General features: G+C 37.1%; 1 protein-coding gene across 1 annotated transcript in view; it reads left to right on the plus strand.

Annotated features, from left to right (window-relative positions):
- spidr.L (scaffold protein involved in DNA repair L homeolog) overlaps positions 1-23,503 on the plus strand; it is a 205,376-nt gene that overhangs the window by 51,226 nt on the left and 130,647 nt on the right. The window contains exons 6-8 of the mRNA XM_041566418.1: positions 3,735-3,973; positions 12,358-12,458; positions 14,284-14,500. Of these exons, the coding sequence (XP_041422352.1) occupies positions 3,735-3,973; positions 12,358-12,458; positions 14,284-14,500 (557 nt within the window). The remainder of the gene's footprint in view (positions 1-3,734; positions 3,974-12,357; positions 12,459-14,283; positions 14,501-23,503) is intronic.

Here is a 23,503-nt window from a genome sequence, read left to right on the forward strand (position 1 = left end):
CTGAAAATGTAAACTGACAAGTAGACAGAATTAATAGCATATTAGTGACTATGCAAACTCTTGAGTAAGTATTTTATATTACCTGCTCCTTCTCTTTAAACAAACCTGATGATTTGGGAATTTCCAATCTGACACGTATGTTTTAAAAACTTTCAATCTTTAAAACAAAATACCCTGTTAATGAGTGGTTTGTATTCTATTTCCCCTTAACACAGTACAGGTATGGGATATGTTGCCGGAAATCCATTATCCAGAAATCTCCGAAATACAGAAAGTCCATCCCTGATAGACCATTTTATCCAAACAATCCACATTTTTAAAGATGATAAAACAGTACCTTGTACTTGAGCCAAACTAAGATATAATTAATCCTTATTGGAAGCAAAACTAGCCTATTGGATTTATTGAGAGGCACATTTAGAGGAATTTCTAATTCATGTGAGTTTTTAAAAACACCCCTAAACTCCCCTAAATTCAAATTCGAGCAATCGAAATGTATTAACAATTTTTTTTTAATTATTAAAACTCGGATTAATTAAATCGACCCCAAAACTCGAATTGAATTAAAATCGAATTTTAATCGAATTTAAAAAACTCTATTTGAGTTTTTTTCTGAAAAAAACTCAATTGTCAGGAAGGCTGCAATTTATCCCTGGGCCTCTCCCATTGACTCAAACAGCAATTTGGCAGGTTTTAGGGGATGATTAGTCAAATTGTTAAAAGCCCAGATATGTTAAATCTCGAAAATCTAATTCGAATTGTTTTTAAAAAAACTTGAATCGAATTTGAATTCCCTAGAATTCCCTAGTTGAATTCGACAGTTTTGAAAAAAAAAATCGAAAATTTGAATTTTCAATTTGACCCTTGATAAATTTGCCCCTTAATGTTTACATGATTTTCTAGTAGATTTAAGGTATGAAGTTCCAAATTATGGAAAGATCAATTATCTGGAATACACCTGGTGCCAACATTCAGGATAACAGGTCCCATTCCTGTATAATGGAATAGCTTACTCTGAACATAAAACGTACTGCTTCCTTTGGGCACTCATGCTCACTCACTACAGTTTTCCCTGCCACTGCGATCCATTTTAATTTGGGCTGCGTCTATCTGTCGAACATGACACCCATCATGAGCAGCAGAACTATCTTCGTTAACTGGTTGTTCTAGTGGTGTGAGGGCTACCACTAATCTGAATAAACCAAAAACAAAATGAAGTGTAAAAAAAAAAGTTAATCGAATCACAGTACCACTTTCCTTTGGCAATTTCCTTTCATAGGTCATTATCATGTGCTGAAAATATGACCGTGTTTGAGTGACTAATTCCAATTGCAGCAAGTTGACACTCCGTAACATTTAAGGGGACCCTAACATTAGAATGAACTTTTAGGGTTCTTTAGACCTTGATCTTAAACGTAAACCGCTTTTTGGCTGTCTTGTCTTTGTCTTGGTTCTCATGCCAGTGACTGACATTGTAAATGGGACCACGACAAGCTCAGTTTGAATTCGAGACTGGAGTGTTGCAGAAGACATACATTTAAAAACCACAACAAATACAGCCCATTCATAGATTTTCTTGCACCACACTAAAAATTAAATTGAAGGTGAATGTCCCCTTTATATAGAAACTTATCTGTGGCTATACCCATTGCAGTGTTGGAACACTTTTACAATTTATAAGGAAGAACTTTCAGGGGGCAGGGTCCTTGATATAAGACTCTTTGTAGTACTGGACATCTTTAATTTTATGTCCAGTGATAGATTTTCCAAACAAATGTCAGATACTTGATACCTCCAGTCATTTCTCTACATTGGTTTCTGTCATCTTTGAAAAGCCCTACCATATTACCTTTCAAGAGACTCTTTTCTAATGAAAACAAACCTAATTTTAAAATGATTAAACCTTTCCATAATGATATTGTTTGCCGCTGCACTGTTAACACTCCACAATATACAGTAGTTTTTTTTTTACTATTCTATAATTGCAGTACAAACTCAAGATGCCTTCCTCTCAAGGATACAACTGGTTATTGCTTTTTATTACAAATTGTTAATGAATAGCCTTAGCAATTTATGTTCATGTATCAGCGCACACACTATTTTTCTGCAGTCGGGGAAATGCCCCTTTATTTCATAACATCACTGGTATCAACGTTTCGGGGGGTACACCCTCCCTTCATCATCACTTCCCTGACTGCAGAAAACAGATGACCAGCACCACCATTGCAGTGTAAGATAATTGCAGGAGTACGGTGGATTGAAAACACAACTTTAATGAATAGCCTTGCCATTTACATTACCAGAAGATATCGGGGCTCATTTACAAAAATGGGGCATTCTGCAAAGTGCAAGAAATTGGCACAAATATTTTCCCTATAGTCTACTCTTGTCAAGGGCTTGTAACTGCTAACAGGACCAGGTCTTTGTGCCACATTTTAAAGGTGCAATTAATTGTGTCTGTAGGCAGAAGGTTTCCTTTCTACATCCTTTAGTTGCACTTGATTCTACAGTTGTAAACAAAGTTCCTATGGACACATAGTTCTTTTGGGGCCTTGTATTTATCAACTGCTAAGGGCAGTTGTAACCCAGCTCTTGTTGTAAAATACAAACCATTTAGAAATTGGGCCTAAATTGGGTCTTCACTTAATGGTTGTGCTTGGGGAACATTAAGGGAGTTATTTATCAACGGGTGAATTTTATAGATTTATATATCTTGAATGAACTCACAACTCCAATGGTTTCTAATCTAAGAAAAAACTTGAATATAAAAAATTTGAATCAGTGAGCTTGGGGTTAAGATACGTAAAAAAAAACCTTGAGTCGCTTTAATTGATCAAGCTTTTGGGCAAAACCCCTCGAAAAAAAACATGAACATCATGAAGGCTATTAACATCTTCAAGTGGTTCAAGGGACCTCTGCCATTGACTTCTACATGACCTTGACAGGTTTTAGATGGTGTATTTTCGGATTCAAGGTCAGGGTATACCGTATATACTCGAGTATAAGCCGAGGTACCTAATTTTACCTCCAAAAACTGGGAAAGCTTATTGACTCGAGTATAAGCCGAGGGCGAGAAATGCAGCAGCTTCTGGTAAATTTCAATGAAAAAATTGAGGGGTTCTGCTCTCATTGGAGGGGCAGGCGTCTCGTTTTTGGATGCCGGCGGCCATTCTTGGACGCCGGCGAATATTCTTGGAGACTTTTCTTGGACGCCGGCGACTATTCTTGTTAGCCTTCTTAAGGCCCCAATACATGGGCCGATAAAAGCTGTTGACAGACAGAGTCCGCAGCTTATTGGCCCATGTGTGGTGCCATCCGACGGGCTTCAACGATCGACATCTGGCCGAAAGTCAAAAAATCCTGTGGGATCCTAGGGCCCACAATCGGATCAGCCTAATATCGCCCACTTCAATGTGGCATATCGGGCAGAGATCCATCAACAACTATGTATTTCTGTATTATCTATTTACCCTAATAAATAAAGGTGGCCATAGACGTAGAGATTCGCTTGTTTGGCTATGTCGTTTCTATGTCTATGATCACCTTTATTTGTTAGGGTGAATAGATAATACAGAAATACATAGTTGTTGATAGATTGCAGAAGTAAGACATGACATTTTTTTTCCTTTATTGAAGCTGGCAAAACAATCTTAGAAAAATGGCAACCGTGAATAGCCAGAGTGAGTTTACTCCCTTTGGTAAACTAGCTTGTTTAATTATCATTTTGCTTTTAGGTTATGGCCATGGAGATTGCAGAGTATTCTTCAGATGATGAATTTGATGAAAGCTTTGCACCCATTTTGCCATCACATCTTCCAGCAAGCAATGACGGAGATGTTGTGTCTCCTACTACAAAGCCTGCAAGTGAGTGGCTAAAAACAGCACAAGTCTTACTGCAGACCCCTGAGAAAAAAATTGATAAGACTTCCAAGACCCCTGAGGATTCTGCCAAAAAGCGGAAAAGATTTCTCAGGTTTGCACAAATACTTACTTGTTTTATATGTGATATTGACAAAGTACTGAAAAAGTTAACATTCATCAAATGCATTCAGAATTTAGAAATCACAAACAAGTTACTGCATTTGAAAGTTTTGTACATTTTGCTTAAATTATTATCTTCTTCGTCAGTGCTGAAAATAGTTATTGTAACAGTGATGCTGAATACCAAACTGCCATTCTAACATGGCATATAGCCTTTTTGCCAGCCACTTAAACCTCAGTGAAATACAGCTCCTTTGCGAAGCTACAGCTGCTCTTGGTTCCTACTCTTAAAGGGATGCTGACCCATTCCTATAAAAACCATAGAAACGTGTCCGTATCAAAGAGCTGCTGCATGCTAAATATGTACACCCAAAAGCCCCCCAAAGCCACCCCAGCCCCACAAACCTTTGTGAAGCTGACCCTCCAACACTGCTAATGGATCTTCTGTGGTTGTTTCAGTCACACTGAGCTGGGGGAGGCGCTATCCTTCCATAGGCTGGAGTCCTGTTTTCAATTGTAATTAGCCTATGGAAGGATTGCGTCTCCCCCAGCCCAGCAAGTTAACAACTTATGCAACACTTTACAATAACTGCCATCTAACACAGGTCTTCCAGTAATTTAACAAACAAGTTTAAAGACTAAAAATCAGAGGGCCCTGCTCACAAGAACCATCCATATGGAGTTGCAACACCAAACAGTGTGTGCTCTCTCTCCTTTTGATAACGCATGGACCAGTAACACCAAATTTTTAAAAATTACTTATTCACCCCCCCCCCCCAAATAGCTATAATGATATGTAAGACTTACTTTCCCTTGGTTTATTTTAAATTGTCAGCCTGTACCTGTAACAGTGCAAAGCTGACTTCCGGTTCAGCGCACACAGGAATTTAAGCTGCCTTCACCTTTCTTCTATGGGGCACTTTGAAAGTCAAATTCAAGCTGAAGTTTTGAAAAAATCCAAGGGGATGTAAACTGTACCTATTATAGCTTTTCTGGGGGGATTTGAAGGAAAACTAAACCCTAAAAATTAATATGGCTAAAAATGCCATATTTTATATAATGAACTTATTACCCTAGCCTAAAGTTTCAGTTTCTCAATAGCAGCAACGATCCAGAAGTTCAAATTTGTCACACAGGGGGTCACCATCTTAGAAAATGTCTGTGACACTCACATGCTCAGTGAGCTCTGAGAAGCTGTTGAGAAGCTAAGCTTAAAGGAAAACTATACCCCCCAAACAATGTAGGTCTCTATTAAAAGATACTGAGTAAAACAGCTCATGTGTAAAACCCTGCTTCATGTAAATGAACCATTATCATAATAATATACTTTTTTAGTAGTATGTGCCATTGGGTAATCATAAATAGAAAATTGCCATTTTAAAAAATAAGGGCCGCCCCCTGAGATCGTAAGATTCACTGTGCACACATACAAACCACATGTAAGGTCACATGAGCCAATTAACTGACAGAGTTCTGCCTTTTGCTTCCTCACTTCTTCCTGTTACAGTTAGTGTTGTAGTATTTCTGGTCAGGTGATCTCTGAGGCAGCACAGATAGTCACGAAATGGTGGTTCAAGGCAAGAGATGTAAAAGGGCAATATTTTCTTAAATATATATACCAGTTTGGTAAGATTCTTTAATATGTCATTCAATTTGATATAAACTATCTGTTGCTTAAGTATTCATTTTGGGGGTATAGTTTTCCTTTAAGGGTTGGCGCAAATTATCAGGCAGAAAATGATGCTGGACTGTTATATAAACTAATGCTACAAGGCTGATTATTAAATTCTGATGCTAGTTGCACTGTTTTTTGTGCTACCATGTAATAATTATCTGTATTAATTTCTAATCAGACTTGTATTGTGACATTTATATTATATATATTTAGTATATTGTACATTGATCCCTAAGCTCAATTACTGACAGCAGCACAGAGGATGTGCAGTGAATCGGCACAAAAGAAGATGGGGAGCTGCTGGGGCATCTTTGGAGACACAGATCTTCCTTGCTAAAGGGCTGTGGTTGCTTTGGGCTGTTATAGAAGACCAAAACATAATGTACAACATTTCTAGCCTACTTTTTTAGTTAAGTTAGTTCTTCGTTAAGCATTAAAAAAGTGCTACTGTTTCTTTAACTGAAGTAAAAGTGGAGTGTGAAGAATTTTTTTCCCTAGGAATGCCAATTCCTTATAAGAAATGCAGCTGAAACCAATCTCACACTACTGCCACATACATAAGCACACATTTTATATAGGTGATGTAATTACAGATTTTTCCTCATTCCTACATTATACTGTGAAAGTTAACATCGGACACTGTGTGCTGATGAAAGCTAGAAAGTCACGTAATCCAAACAAGCCCCCAGATTCAATTTTAGTTTGAGCACGTAAGCACTGGATAATAATGTATTTTGCAATATGACAAACCATATGAAATTAAAAAAAAGATTCAACTTTAAAAAATAAATAAAGTAGCGGTATAAGACTAGAGACAGCAGCTTAATGCACTTGTACCCAAATTGTTATAGAAATATAGACTTCTTAAAATAATAAGGTAATTACTTTGCAGACTGAACAGTTTAAAACTGTTGAACATTATCTCAAAATGAACGGATATTAAAAATGAATGTATTCGCTTCTGCAGCTTGATAAATAAGGTTTATGGCATACAGGGCTGAAGATCTGTACTCATCTTCTTATTCCAGTATCTTCACTCTCCAACATTGGCCTGTGTGCAGATACACAGAGTGGATTTCAACGTGGAAATGTAAAACACTGCATTTTCACTCCAAAATTTGCTTCATGTGTCTACACAAAGGCTGAAGCGGTGCCTATCCGTTCAAAATATAGAAAGGAGTGGATGAGAGCACCAGCATAGAGACGCCGATGGAGAAAAGCTCAATCTCATCCCTGTGTGCTATAAGCCTAACAAGGACCGAATCATGTCAACTAGAAAAGGTGCGTTTTATTGATAAATTGTAGTTTAGTGATATCTTACTGTGCATTCTATTAAAAACAGAAGTTGTCACTGCTCACTGCTATGAAACATTCCAAATAGAGGACCTCTCCATATGCTATGCTTAGAAATGTAAGACATGCAACCCTAAACTGCTAGGCAAGGCCCCATGTTACCTTCTGGTAAGGATTATAACAATTATTGGCTATAAGAAAGCTTTTGGGCAGGAAGCTTCATAGAACAGGGACAAAAGTAAAATAATTATTCATGTTCCTCCTATAGTCTCCTTTACACATAGATATAAGTGAAAAATAAAGGCATACAGGCTTATGTGTTAAGGTTTAATAAACACTAGGGATGCACAGAATCCAATATTTGGTTCGGGATTCGACCAGGATTCTGACTTTTTCAGCTGAATCCTTGTGTTTGGCCTAACCGAATCTGAATCCAAATTTGCATATGTAAATTAGGGGTGGGAAGGGAAATCATATGACTTTTCGTCACAAAACAAGACAGTAAAAAATTTCCCCCCACTTTTTAATTTCCTGACCCTAATTTTGCATATGCAAATTAGGATTCAAGTTCAGTATTCGGGCAAATCTTTCACGAAGGATTTGGGGAGTCCACCAAATCCCAAACAGTGGATTCCATGTGTGCCTAATAAACACCAACCAGCATCACCCAACCAAGAGGATAGCTACTTCTACAACCAACATAATTACATTTGCTATTTCAGATATGTGAACATTGTTTAAAAATCAATAAAAAAATAAAATCAGGTTAGTTATTTACCTCTCTTAAAGCTGCATGTATTAGGCTGGACAGCAGATGAGGTGCTGCAAAGTGTCCAGTCAAATAGTGTAATAGGTATGAACAGGCAAGGCTCAAGATTTATTGTCATTTTAACGATATACTGTACAAAGTGCACCGTGCATTTCTCCAAATGGAAGTCACTGCAGACACAAACCATTAAAAACCACCTTTAAAAGGATTTCCAAAAATACAGTTTCTGTTGCAGTTTCCTTTGGCTGGTGCTTTTCTCTAATCGTACGTCACTAGTTTTTGCACTCTGACATTTTTTAATCCTTTGGGATTTCAAATCATATTCCTCATATTCCAACATAAGTTTCTGTCCAGCAATTTGAGCTGAGCAGTTATACAAGGGCTCAGAAGTAAAGTGCAAAGAAGTAAAGCAAGGCACTCTGCCATTAGTTCCCTCTTTTCATAAAATGTGAAAAAGGCCTTAAAGGTAGAAGAATAGCTGTTTAATCAGATCCCTGCTAATGCAACAAGGAACGTTTTTTGTTTTTTTTCATACAACTTCTCACAGTTTCTCACAGTCACAAAAAAGAATATTGTCTTGTATAGTCTTGCATATATTCATTGTCCCTTTTTTTGCTTGAGTCAAGAAAAAAAATGCAAGCTTGACTTGTGATAAATCTTATCTTCTTCATAGTGGCAATGCCTGGGGGTTATTTATATAAAGTTGCCTTCCATATGATCCTTATTCCCTGAGGCAGTCCCACATTTGCCTATTATAACACTGCTGAACAAAAAGTGCAAAGAGCATAAAAGGAATTTTCTTCCATTGGAATGGTTATAACTATTTATTTTCAGTTAGGGTACACTAATAAATATGAATTCTCCATTTATATAATAATGCTGCTTCTAAATTTACTGTTAAATAAACTTTCTTGTCTGTCATATGCCTTTTTACAAATATAACAAACTAAAGTAGATTTTGACAAAGGAGATGCAGGATAGTTATAGTGTACTTTAATGTTTTTTCTGGCAATTTCAGTACTAAATTGAATGTCTTGGCCCCCTGGGAGCAATGATTGCGTTTATAATTAATCTGAAATAAGTAAGTGTGTTGTAATGTTTCTTGCATATCTTGAATGTGTGGGTCAATAAAGAAAATGCTTGGGCAGCAATAAAACCTAGAAATGTATACTTTTCTAACAGCACATCATTCCATTGAACAGGACGGGCTGACACCACCAACTATAAAATACCCAATCCCTCTAACAAAGTACAAGTATGGGATTTGTTATTCAGAAAGCTCCCACGTACAGGAAGGTCATCTCACATAGACTCCATTTTAATCAAATATTCATTTAATCCAGTTTATTTGATCATGCATCATGGTCTAGTTTCTTGCAATGAGATTCTAATCCAGTAGAAAAGCAGTGTGAGGGTCTCTGTGCACACAAATGACTTGCATATGTGCATACTTCAAAAACTAAGGCAAAAATGGCTGGTGAACAACTTATGTTCTACATAGAATAATTTAAATACATATATGGGACCTGTTATCCAAAATGCTTGGGGCCTGAGGCTTTCTGGATAACAGATCTTTCCATAATTTGGATCTTCGTATCTTAATTCTACTAGAAAATCATGTAAACATAATACAACCTCAATAGGCTTGTTTTGCTTTCAATAAGTGTTAATTTAACAAAAAATTAAATTAAGGCTAAGCAGTGCAAGCAGTAAAACAGTCCATTTATAATTTTTCAACTTCAGATGAATTGTGCATAGCGAGTAGAGAAGTTCCAGTTGAAGCTGAAATTCCAGTTCAACTGTGTGTATAATGAACACATCCTTAACTGTAAACCCGAGACACAGGCTGCAGCTGGGAGAAACAAGGGGGCATGTTTATAAGAGTTCAATATCTCTTGTTAAAAAAACTACCTTGATTATAGGAATAAGCAGGGGTAGATGGTAAATGTATGAGCAAAATAATGCAGCTCTCAGTGACATTTCAGCTTATTTGTTTTGCCGATGTTGGCAATCAGGCATTGGTTTGGATATGAGAATGGAAAATAATAGAGATCGGGAATAAGGAGGGCAAAGGTGAGTTTACCCTGGTAGCGGCATGGTATTTTGGCTGTGCATGTTCTAATGACACATCTGCATCAACAAATGATTATTCACACACTAAAATGATTTATGTAGATACTTACACAGTGTTCGTGTGTTTGCTGATGGCACCTAGGTGATTTTATATGCTTTCATCTGTAAGTTATTGAGACCACCACTAAAAGACTTGGGTTGCGATTTCATTATCTCATCTCTGCATTTATTTTTGGATCTATAGATAATTAATTCTACTTTCTGTAGTCAGTCCAGTGCAGACCTTCCTGAGTGCTTTATTAATGATGTGTGATCAGACTTCACAGACAACTCGTACTTTTTCTGGCAGTTCTTTTTGTTTTTTAGTATGTACTCTTGGGATTTTGCAATGCCTCATTTTATTTTTTTCCATTTTCCATTCTTTATTCTTCCCATATTTTATTAGGTTGAATATAATTGAAATGTTTATCCATTTGTTGTTCTGCCTGTGTCCTGAATTTGCATAAAAGATTTGTCAAAACACATAACACCCTTTTCCCCCCTTAATTTTATATTTAGTCATAAGGAGTGTTTGTAAAAAAAAACCAAAAAAACAATTAAATCCTCCTTTCCCTGGGGGGGGGGGGGGTTACATAACCTAATAAAAATGTTTTTTGTTTTTTTTTTCCAAATTCCTTTATTCATTCTACACTGTGCTGATGTGCTGCATTAGTTGTAGTTTTTGTATGGTCTAAAAGGATTGTACATCTAGGGCATCCAAAATATTCTCCTCTGAGCAATGTAATTAACCAACAATATACAAAACTAAATTTGAGTCTCTAATATATGTAATATCACAGTTAAGGAACATGTAACTCAATATAGTGATAGGTATGAAATTAGTAAGTCAATGGGGCACATGTACTAAAGAGCAAATTGAGTTTTTTTGCCAAATTTTCGTTGACCATTCGCAGCGATATTGCCTATTTTCTAAAAGACAAGCAACACACTTCACTAGTGAACTACCTTGTCACTGGAGAACTTTTGCTGCATTTCGCCAGGCAAATGTTTGCTCAGGTGAACAATTGTACATATGCTATGTGAAAATGTCAATTTGTTAACCTTTTTGGCCAAAATCTATTTCGCCAGTTTCTGACTGGCAAATTAATATAATGAAGCTACATCCTCAACATTATTATGTAAGTGGCATCATATCCTGTATTTCAAAAAAGTCATAAGCAAAAGTCAAAACGCTGGCATTTTATCATATTTAAAGTGGGATTATGTTTACAAGTTGTAACTTTTAAAAATATCTTATTTACACTTTTTAACATTTGAAACTCATGGCACATTTGTTTTAGGGCGGGCTCAAGGCCTAGGGCAATATAGGATCTTTATAGTCTTCATTTTGCTTTCTTGGACATTTTTAGGGATGCACCAAATCCAAGATTTGGCCTTTTTCAGCAGGATTAGGCTGTATCCTTCTGCCGGGCGAACCGAAATACGTTACTTTTTTCAGAAAACAAGGAAGTAAAAAATTTTTCCCCTTCCCACCCCAATTTGCATATGCAAATTAGGATTCAGTTCGGTATTCAGACTGTTTTGCGAAGGATTCAGGGGTTTGGCCAAATCCAAAATAGTGGATTTGTTGCATCCCTAGGCATCTTTAATAAAAAGTTGCCACTTTCTGCTAATGCAGACGCGGCGATGCGTTTTCAATAGTCGCCCAAAGTTGCCTCAGTGAGGCAACTTCAGGCTACTATAGAAAACACATCGCCGCGTGTAGAGAACTGTAGGCAAAGCGTTTACAATATCTCCCATTTTACACAGAAGTATCACTTTAAGGGATATATAAAGTACAGATGTGGGACCCATTATCCCACAAGGTGGGCATATCAGAGGGAGATCCGCTTGTTGTCGCCAAACGAGCGGATCTCTCCATGTATGGCCACCTTTAGGAATAACAGTTATTATCTAGTTGGGTTAGTATAGATTACAATTCTGTAATCTTCGGAATGAGACCAGCAATCTTGTATTTTTAGTTTCGGCGCATGCGCAGTTGTCGCGAGACAGAAAATTGCTCCAACTGTGAATGTGCCACGCATGTGTCGCCGGTCTCATTCCGAAGATTACCGAAGCGGCTGAAGATGGCGCCCATGAACTCCGCTGGACAGAATCTATACGGAGGGGTAAGTAAAGAGTTAGGGCATTTGCCCGGGGTAGCAGCTAGGCTGGGGCGGAGGAGGGAGGGGGGGTCTATGTAGGGTAGGAGGGTAGGGTTTTTTTTTATTAAGGGTTTGTTTCTCCTTTAACAGCATACATGTGAAATTCAGGGTTTTAAAATAGTTAATCCTTTGGCATCAAAATTATGCATTTTCTTCAAAATACACATAGCAAATTTTATTAGGTCTAAAGGGGTTGTTAGCTGAGCAGAAGTGTCTAAACAATTCTGTAATATGTGATTTTTTTCTTAAATTGTCTGAAAAGAGTAATACGTAAATGGTCCCATCTGTGTCCTTAATTTTTTCCTTTGGCAACATAAAACTCTAGCTCTTGACCATGTGGCACATTCTTCATTTCTCTGCAGGGGAGGACTTGCAGAAAGACTGAGTCGACTGCAGAACAGGGAGAGGTCTGCCATTAGTTTTTGGAGACATCAGTGTGAATCTGATTGCAAAATAACTCTAGGTAAGATATGTGCTCATAAGATGGACTGGAATGTTAAATACAATGTACTTTTGGCCAGAATATTGTGATCCCTTTTGATGAACCAAATATGACTAAAATGTCCCAGATTGTGATCCTTAAAAATAGAGATTAAGAGAATGACATCCCTCCTGCATTTCATTTCAACTCATATTACGCTGTAGGAAATATATAGTATGAACATTTGTCCATAAGATTGTACCTGATATGCAGAGACAATGAGAGGTCCAAGATTGTGAAGGGCATCCATATGGCAGTTAAAATTGCAGGGCTGTCCATACAGAGGTAAAAAGAGAGATTCAGGTTTTAAAATCAGAAAGGAAGGTAGCAGAGAAGGAGGCAGATGGAGGTTTGTAAACAACAGCCAGTACAGAGAAAGGATGGAAGATCAGAAGGGGCATGCACTTCAAAAAAAGTTGACTGAGAAGACTGGAGGCACAGGAATAGGTTTGAGCCAACAGCGAGAAGAGACGACCGTGCAATATATCAGAGCCACAGTCCGCAGTGTTATTGTTTACCACATATTGTATTATTTGGACACAGAATGCAATAAAACTTTTCAGGATTGTTTGCTCATCTGGGAGTGAGTCAACGATTAACAGCAGCATGGCTTACCTATCTGACCAATGGTTTGGTTAAAAATATAAAGCTCAGATTTCCTGGGAAAAGCTTGGTGCGTCAGCTAGTTGTTATATTTTACTTTCCTTATAGCCATGTAGGAACATCCTCACATTTCTATCATTACTTCATCAGAAGCCCACAGCAACACAGTATATTTACAATAAAACAGAAGGTAACGGTAACAAGCCCGGGTTCAACACGCAAAAACAGTTACGTGTATGTTGTCATCTTTGAAACATATTGCTGAGGTGCTTTTTATTTTAAGCTAAACTCTAAACTCTACAGCAGAGACATCCAAAAAGTCCAGCCTAGCATCAAACTGTGCAGACAAAGTGTATTAACTTTAAGATGTTGAAATTCTTCTTAACTGTGCTAATTTTGTATTTAACTACATCACAGAAATTCCAGGCTCCTTATATCATGATCAAACTTTGGTGTATTTACTTTGGGCAAGAAAAGCCAATCCGTTGCTTTTCGCACCTTTTTTAATGTATGTATCCGACATTGGATCAGCTTGTCACAGAGTGTGAATCCAATCTGCGCTTATGCTGGCAAGCTGATCCCATGTCTGTCTGTCTGTCTGTCTGTCTGTGTGGAAAGGCAGCGGATCAGCATTTCTCTGCTGACATGTTCTGTCCCATGTGCTTTAGCCTAAGGGTTAATTCACTCCCACTGCAAAATGGTATCTGCTGTCTGACCTTGAAAGTGAGAATATGTAATGGCCGGGTAAGGTAGGGTTTACTTTTAACTTAATTTTATGTCCAGTAATTTTACCATGTTAATTTCATTTTTATATACCGTAACCATAATAGTAAAACTAGTAAACATCTGTAGTTATTCGGCACAGTTAACATTAATTTTTGTGATTCTTTCTATAAATGCAAGTAATTCTAGTTACACTGATTAAGGAATTTGATCCAGTGATGATTGCGGAAGGGTTCTCTCTACTTATCAACTTACGAAAAATTAAGAATACTGAACTTTCAGTAATTACCTGTGACAAAACAGTATAGTTTTTAAACTTACCTTTGACAAAACAGTATAGTTTTAAACTCATCAAAGAAGTCACACAAAGCAAGAATAGCATATTCCGTTCTGCTGGGCACAATATGTATTTTATGTAAGCATTTAAGTGTAATTCTCATGTATGTTAGGATGAAAGTTATATTAAAATATCTTCTTCTAGGTGCAAAATCTGGTGTCCTTATCTTAAAAGTAATTCAAGTTCATGAAGAATGTTCAGTACAAGTGGCCCTTTGCACACAGCAGATAAATGATAATAAAGAGGCTTTGTCCGCCAGTAATTGTAATGATGCAGACAACCTGATTGTTCTCTTCACTTGTAAAACAGCAGCACAGCTCCAAGTGAGAGCACATGATACAATTCATATCCATCCACCCTGGTGAGTATGATCATCTTTAATTTTCCTGTTTGAAACAGACTCTTTAGGTGGCCATGCACTGATAGACCATCCACATCATCTGACCATTCAGCCCATTGACCAAATTACAATTACAATACCTTATTACTAGCCATACCTGTGTCCCTAATGATCAGATCTAATTGAATTAAATAGGAGCTTGGACTCATTTGCTAATACGCCTGCTTTAATGGTTCTTTATCAGATTAAATGTTTATTTTGGCCCAGATTATCTGTGATTTTCCAGCATTTTGTTGTGTAAGAAAGCTACTTTTCTACAAAAAAACAGAAAATAATGGCGTAAAACTGCTTTGGTGCTCAGTGGGTAGCTCCACTATTTGGAAACTCAGTTATGGTTAAGATATTTTTGGTAACAATGTCAAATTTTGTTGCTAGGTTTAATAAAAACAAACTATAAGTTCTGTAAATGTTGTTTTCGTTGTGATGGTGATCAGACTACAGCTATTCACCCCTAAATGCTTTGATTGTCATTTACTTCAATAGGAAAGACTGTAGGTCAGCTGGCACCCCTATTAACACTGGTTCTTTTTTTTGGTAATTTCTGCTACCTAGTGCTCCCCATATAAGTGAATGGGAAGCCATCCTGGGAGTTAAGCCATGTTTTTATTGCTGTTATGAAAATTCTTCATGTGCCGAAGCCCTAAAAGTTCTTAAAAGAAAACGTGCAAGAATGAGAAAGGAATTCTAAGGCTCTGGCCCTATTCTGGTGCTGTGTTGTCTTCTTGACAATTGCTGTTGTTCTGTCACACACATAGGCGATAATGACCTGCACATGCCATATCTGGCATTTTGTCTGTGCATTTTTCCTGTGGAAAAAAAAGAAAATCTTTTTAGTACACTGTACCTCTATTCCAATTTAAATATAATACAAGTGGGAGTAGAGACTGGCCTACATGGCATCTTGTGCACAGGATCAGGGAACCACAGGCCAGTAACCCTGATATCAGTAGTGCGGTAACCATTTGACGTATTGGTAAAATATGCGAATACGGAAAATACAAATATAGTCCATAGATACCAATTACAATGAGTCAGGGAGATTTTATGAAAGACTGGTTTGTCTAAATTTATCTTGTTGGCTGTTATGAGGATGTCATTATCAAGTTGTATGTTGTATCAGTGTGATATAAATAGATTAATCTTATACTTTCTTTAAACGCTGTTCCACATTCCAGGTTTATAAATACATAAAACAAAATAGGTCGCTAGGCTTTATACCTAGATAGAAACTGTCATTGTGAATATATAAAACACACAGAGGGCAGTTACAGATTGTGTGAGTAGTTCACAGTGTGGTTCACCTTTAAGTTCATTTTTTGTATGTTATAGAATGAATACTTATAAGCTTATCCATTGATCTTTATGTTTTCGTTTTTACAGTTTTTGAATTCTTTTTTTGACTCTTTTCAGCTTTCAAATGGGGTTCTCTGACCCTATCTAAAAGCAAATGATCTGTAAGGATACAAATTTGTTATTGCTGCTTTTTATTACCGGTACTCATCTTTCTATTCAGGCCCTCTTCTATTCATATTCCAGTTTTGTATTAAAATCAGTGCATCGTTGGTAGGGTAAATTGGAACCTAGCAACCACTATAGCAAATCACTCTCTACATCATACTAAAAGTTATTTTGAAGGTAGCAACCCCTTTAAAGTATCTTTTTTCTTATTTTTTTTTTCTTCTCTAACTGGAGAATAAAATAAAATGGAAAGCAGCTTTGCCTTTACAATACAGCAAATATTAAAATATTCTACCTTTTTTATTATTACTGTGTTTATCCTGGCTACAGTCCTTTGGCACCAAAACAGCAGTAAATATCTATGTCTCTTAGACGTCAAGCACAAAGTATAAAGTTGGCTCACGCATTATAAGACAGTGAAAAAGGTGCAAGGATTTGAAAAAAGAAATAAAGAAATGGTCCAAATTATTTAGCAGTAGTTTTAACCATCTATCGTTTTTAACCGTTTATCACTGTGAGTTGCATATTTTAGCAGAAATAAACGGTTATAAAGTGTGTGCAAATTAGGGTAAGGGTTGGGGGAAAAATAAATCACACACATAACATGTGGGTAAAAAATAGTGATTTATTTTATCATGTGACCTAAAGTCGTTTATTTAAAGAATTCTGATGTGGTTCGGCAAGGGACTAAAAGTCAGATGAATTCTACTTTATAGGGCTCAAATTCAGCTGACTCCCAAATCAAGTCCAGATTTGGTGCTTCCCTACAAAGGACATAACCCAAAATATTTGTGATTAGAAAAAAGTGATATGATTCTATGCTTTGATCTTTTATTATAGATTGTCATTGTTAATGGTGCTAAAATATATTTTTATTTTATGTTGCATTATTTAAATTACTGTCCTGAGTTTGTTAACTATATTATTTGTGACATTTTTTTTTAATGTTCTGGAAAATTATTGGGTGACTTCACATTGAACTAATGATGCGTGGGCCAGGAATTTCCTGTGCCTTCTCGATCTGTGCCATACCTGGCCTGCTGTTCCACTTAATTTCATGTATCCTACCCGTCCCCTCTGGTGACATCAGTGACATGGGGGTTATAGGCGGAGTCTTCATCAGAAGGGGTCAGGGTACGTCTTGTGAGGTCGGCAAATAAGTTGGGGCCTGTGCAGTGATCTAATAGTTGACTGAATTGTCCTGTTGGTCCAAACTTGCCCCGCTACTTTGAACCCTGTGTGAGAAAAGGGGGTTAGAAGTGGCTATTGTATGAACTATCTTCAGACAGTTACGACAAGGGGAGAGGTTCACTCCCATTAGCATACATTTCTGCCTCAAATTACCCAAAGGTAATATGAAGTGTAGACTAGGAATGTACAGTATGGTCATAATTTGTGGGTGTGTATACATGTCCCAAAATATGTTTTAATTGTATCTACCTACAGTATCTATCCATCATCTATCTGTCTGTCTGTCTGTCTGTCTGTCTGTCTGTCTGTCTATCTATCTATCTATCTATCTATCTATCTATCTATCTAATCTGTCTATCTGTATTTCTATCTATCATGCATCTTGCTATCTTTATCTATCTATCTATCTATCTATCTATCTATCTATCTATCTATCTATCTATCTATCTATCTATCTATCTATCTATCTAATCTATCTATCTACAGTGGTGTGAAAAACTATTTGCCCCCTTCCTGATTTCTTATTCTTTTGCATGTTTGTCACACTTAAATGTCTCTGCTCATCAAAAACCGTTAACTATTAGTCAAAGATAACATAATTGAACACAAAATGCAGTTTTTAAATGAAGGTTTACGTTATTAAGGGAGAAAAAAAACGCCAAATCTACATGGGCCTGTGTGAAAAAGTGATTGCCCCCCTTGTTAAAAAATAACTTAACTGTGGTTTATCACACCTGAGTTCAATTTCAAAGGTTATAAAGCCATTTCTAAAGCTTTGGGACTCCAGCGAACCACAGTGAGAGCCATTATCCACAAATGGCAAAAACATGGAACAGTGGTGAACCTTCCCAGGAGTGGCCGGCCGACCAAAATTACCCCAAGAGCGCAGAGACAACTAATCCGAGAGGCCACAAAAGACCCCAGGACAACATCTAAAGAACTGCAGGCCTCACTTGCCTCAATTAAGGTCATTGTTCACGACTCCACCATAAGAAAGAGACTGGGCAAAAACGGCCTGCATGGCAGATTTCCAAGTCGCAAACCACTTTTAAGCAAAAAGAACATTAAGGCTCGTCTCAATTTTGCTAAAAAACATCTCAATGATTGCCAAGACTTTTGGGAAAATACCTTGTGGACCGACGAGACAAAAGTTGAACTTTTTGGAAGGTGCGCGTCCTGTTACATCTGGCGTAAAAGTAACACAGCATTTCAGAAAAAGAACATCATACCAACAGTAAAATATGGTGGTGGTAGTGTGATGGTCTGGGGTTGTTTTGCTGCTTCAGGACCTGGAAGACTTGCTGTGATAGATGGAACCATGAATTCTACTGTCTACCAAAAAATCCTGAAGGAGAATGTCCGGCCATCTGTTCGTCAACTCAAGCTGAAGCGATCTTGGGTGCTGCAGCAGGACAATGACCCAAAACACACCAGCAAATCCACCTCTGAATGGCTGAAGAAAAACAAAATGAAGACTTTGGAGTGGCCTAGTCAAAGTCCTGACCTGAATCCTATTGAGATGTTGTGGCATGACCTTAAAAAGGCGGTTCATGCTAGAAAACCCTCAAATAAAGCTGAATTACAACAATTCTGCAAAGATGAGTGGGCCAAAATTCCTCCAGAGCGCTGTAAAAGACTCGTTGCAAGTTATCGCAAACGCTTGATTGCAGTTATTGCTGCTAAGGGTGGCCCAACCAGTTATTAGGTTCAGGGGGCAATTACTTTTTCACACAGGTTTGGATTTCTTTTCTCCCTAAATAATAAAAACCCTCATTTAAAAACTGCATTTTGTGTTTACTTGTGTTATCTTTGACTAATAGTTAAATGTGTTTGATGATCAGAAACATTTTGTGTGACAAACATGCAAAAGAATAAGAAATCAGGAAGGGGGCAAATAGTTTTTCACACCACTGTATCTATCTATCTATCTATCTATCTATCTATCTATCTATCTATCTATCTATCATCTATCTATCTATCTATCTATCTATCTTTTTTTAACCAAGCCATTATGTTTAAGCTTGTGTATGTATATGTAGTGGATGAGCAAAATCATCACTATGATATGTGGAAAATGTAGTACCCTTTCAAAAGATTTGGGCGCTTTCAAGTAAGGAAATTCCAGGCATTTTGCATTGACAGATAGCACTGACGGGTAGTTGTCTACTGACGTCAAAAGCGGAGGTTGGAGCAGCATTTTTTATCTCTGCTAAAAAAAGAGCACTATTTCTAAGATTCTTGACAGATCCCAGCTTTTAACTTCAAGTCTGTGCTAGCACCTTCAGGTTTCTGAGCTACAAGCGTAGTGAAATTGGCTGAAGAAAAATGCACTGTATACATTTACACATTCACTGTTAAATAATGAGAACAGGAAACAGTGGGAGGGCGAGGAGGGCAATAAAAGGTTAAAATTCTCAGATGATATAAATGATTAAACCATGGCTGAAGAACAATCCATATGTGTATATATAATTTGTTTTACTGTGTTGTAAATGTTTATAATGCTGAAAATAAAAAGACAACTTTAACTGTCACCTTTTTTTCCACCAAGGACTTTGCCTTCCAGCTGATTTTGTCCTTGGGTAACACTAATTTTGTAGACTAAAGTGGAAGGGCTTTAATCAGTCTTTACGCCTGTTATACAAAAAAGCAATGCATCTCTAAGCACTGCTCATTATGTGATTACTAAATAACTTTCAAGCAATGTTCCCTCTAAGCTGTGCTCTAGTTAGAGCGCACACAAAAATTGAGGTCAGAGCACACAACAAGTTGTGGTGCGCACAAAGACACATTTTGCATTTATTCTGACCTGCACACAAGTTTAAAATGTGTGCACAACATAATTTTTTTGCGCACATAGCCAACAAAATTATTTGAGGGAACATTGCATTCAAAGGTATTATTACAGGTTTTTCTATGGCCTTTGTGTGAAAGGGTCTTTAAAGGTTTTCTTAGAGACTGAAACGTAGGTCACAGAATAAATCTTCTGTTAGAAAAAGTATTCATAGTTATGGTTTAATTTGGGTTTGCATTAAGTTCACCCTCTCCAATTCATAAATACACACACATTCATATTCAGACAATCCATATACTCACATATTTAATAATATAAACCTATACTAAACGAACTGTAGATCTTGGTTATTATGCTGCTTCATTTTTACATTCTAATATAGAGCCACCTTTGGATAGAGTCCTAGGTCGGGTACACGTGGATTTCCCGCAAAAAAAGGGTAACCTGCAGGTTGCAGGTAGAACTTTTGGGTGTGGGTATAGACGTGAGTTTGTGAGTCTTATCAATAGCGAGTTTGACTCCTTTAAATATGTGTTAAAAACTTTTTATACTGACTACACTTACTTCTAATGATGTAAATTCCAGTATACAATGACAGAACTTCCTATTTCTTGATGGTCAGTGGGTTGTAGACCAGGTTGCCTATAAGGCACTTGCGGGTCGGGTAGCAGGTCCAAGCGGGTTCAGGAGTGGGTCATGGGTCTGGATCGGTTCAAGTTTCAAAAATTGGTTCCATGCAGGACTTTACTATTGGAATATGTATTTAACATGTACCATGTTAGCATAGTGATGGTACATTCTTCGAGTTAGAATTGCTCCATTGTTTGCAGATAAATTAATAGTCAGTCAATTAACTTTATGCACTTGTGCACCTCACTATTATATAGTGCCACAGATTTTTCAGTTGGACTGAGATGAGGACTTTGACATGGCCATTAGAGGACAACTGCCTGTTCATTATTGAGTTTTAGGCAAATTACTTTTACCTTGTGTTTAAGATCATTCTACTAGTAGCTGAACTTTTGTCCAATCCTCAGTTTTTAGCAGAGTAAAAGGTATGCTTTCTTTCTTTTTTTCCTTGTATATTGAGAAATACATTCTGCCTTCTGTTTTAACAAGATGCCCAGTCCATGTAATGGAGGTTTGCAAAAAAGAACCATGGGAAGGGACTAGCCAGAAGAAGGAAACACAGACTACTGAAACTTGTGTAATATTTTTTGTAGAATTTGATGTCATAATCTGCCATTTCTCACCCCTGGTCTCATGGGAACTTTGCTTTAAATTTGGCCGCATGAAAATAAAGGTAGCCATGCTGTTCCCCAGACCCTATTGTTGTGCCAACAGCCCAAATTATCAAAACAGACAGAAGCCTTCAAAGTTGTTCACAGGAGCTTACCAGTCTGTTAGAGGAGTGTCAATGACACTGCACATGCTCAGAGTGGTCTGGACAGCTGTTGAGAAACTTTATTGGTCGTCGCAAAAAATCTAGAGGAAAACGAGGATCCTTGTCACAGAATTGATGCTGCAATTCTTATGCTAATTGCCATGGTTTCGGAGCTACCATATTATGAGAATTTGAATTAATTACTTGAATTAATTATCATTCTTGTACTGTGACATTTTTTTTCTGTATATACAGTAAATTGTGAGACGAGTATGTGTAGTGAATGAGTAGAAAAGAAGATGGGGAGCTGCTAGGGGTATCTTCAGAGGCACAGATCTTCCCTGCTAAAGGGCTGTGGTTGTCTTCCGGTGATACAGAACCATAGAACATAATTTACAGCATATCTTTGAAAGATCATCTGCCTAGAATTAAATATGACTTGGGTAACCATTAACCCAAAAAAATCTCAAATAGATTCAAATACAAAGTCTGTCCAAGGCAGTGAAAGGATTAATGATAAAATAAAAATGAAATGTGTCCTTTGCTTAAAGGAAAACTATACCCACCAGAATGAATATTTAACCAACAGATAATCAACTTCCCACACCAGTCAGTTGAACTGAAGAAGTTTCTCGGATGAGCAGTGAAACGTCTTCAATAATAACTCAGCAAATCTAGTTGTTTATTTTTTTATTTACTTGTATTAGATACAGTATACCATGGACCTGGATTAGGGATGCACCAAATCTGGGATTCAGCCAGGATTCGGCCTTTTTCAGCAGGATTGGGATCCAGCCGAATCCTTCTGCCCGGCCGAACCGAATCCGAATCATAATATGCATATGCAAATTAGGGGAGGGGAGGGAAATCAAGTGATTTTTTGTCACAAAACAAGGAAGAAAAAATGTTTTCCCCTTCCCATCCTAATTTGCATATGCAAATTAGGGTTCGTTATTCGGCCAAATCTTTCGCAAATCGGGGGTTCGGCCGCATCCAAAACAGTGAATTCGTTGCATCCCTAACCTGGATGAATGAAAATCTTCATAGTCATAACCAACAGTTTATCATATACAGTTAGGGCCATAAATATTTGGACAGACAACTTTTTTTTCTAATTTTGGTTCTGTACATTACCACAATGACTTTCAAATAAAACATCTCAGAAGCAGTTGATTAGTGATTGTTTTTTTTTTTTTTTTAAAAAAGGCTTTAGTTCCTCACATTTTTATGCAAACTTTTTGTTCAACCCACTGAATTAAAGCTGAAAGTCTGCAATCCAAATGCATCTGAGTTGTTTCTTTTAAAATTCATTGTGGTAATGTACAGAACCAAAATTAGAAAAAATTTGTCTGTCCAAATATTTATGAACCTAACTGTACAGTAGCCTATTGAACCACCATTTTGTGATGGTCTGTGTACTCCATTAAAGATCACCTGAACAGAAATACTGCAGCTCTAACTAACAGGAATAAGTGTGGGCATAAAAGACAGAACTTTGTCCATTAATTGGCTCATTTGACCTAAAATGTATGTGTGTCTTTGGTTTGATGTTGAGATCCTTAGTACTTAAAATGGCAATTTTCTAATTAGGATTAACCAGATACTACCAAAAAGGTATATTTTTATGAAAATGGTTCATTTAGATGTTTATTGCACTGTATTTATTGAGATCTACATTGTTTGAACAAGCTATTAAAGGAAAACTATACCCCCAAAATGAACACTTAAGCAACAGATAGTTCATATCATATTAAGTGGCATATTAAAGAATCTTCCCAAACTGGAATATATATTTAAGTAAATATTGCCCTTTTACATCTCTTGCCTTGAGCCACCATTTCGTGATGGTGTCTGTGCTGTCTCAGAGATCACCTGACCAGAAATACTTCAACTCTAACTGTAACAGGAAGAAGTGTGGAAGCAAAAGACACAACTCTGTCTGTTAATTGGCTCATGTGACCTAACATGTATGGTTTGTTGGTATGTTTGTGAGTACAGTGAATCCTACGATCCCAGGGGGGCGGCCCTTATTTTTTAAAATGGCAATTTTCTATTTATGATTACCCAATGGCACATACTACTAGAAAAGTATATTATTATGAAAATGCTTTATTTACATGAATCAGGATTTTACATA

The sequence above is a fragment of the Xenopus laevis genome, chromosome 6L (assembly GCF_017654675.1).
Source record: "Xenopus laevis strain J_2021 chromosome 6L, Xenopus_laevis_v10.1, whole genome shotgun sequence".
In the NCBI taxonomy this organism is placed as follows: Eukaryota; Metazoa; Chordata; class Amphibia; order Anura; family Pipidae; genus Xenopus; species Xenopus laevis.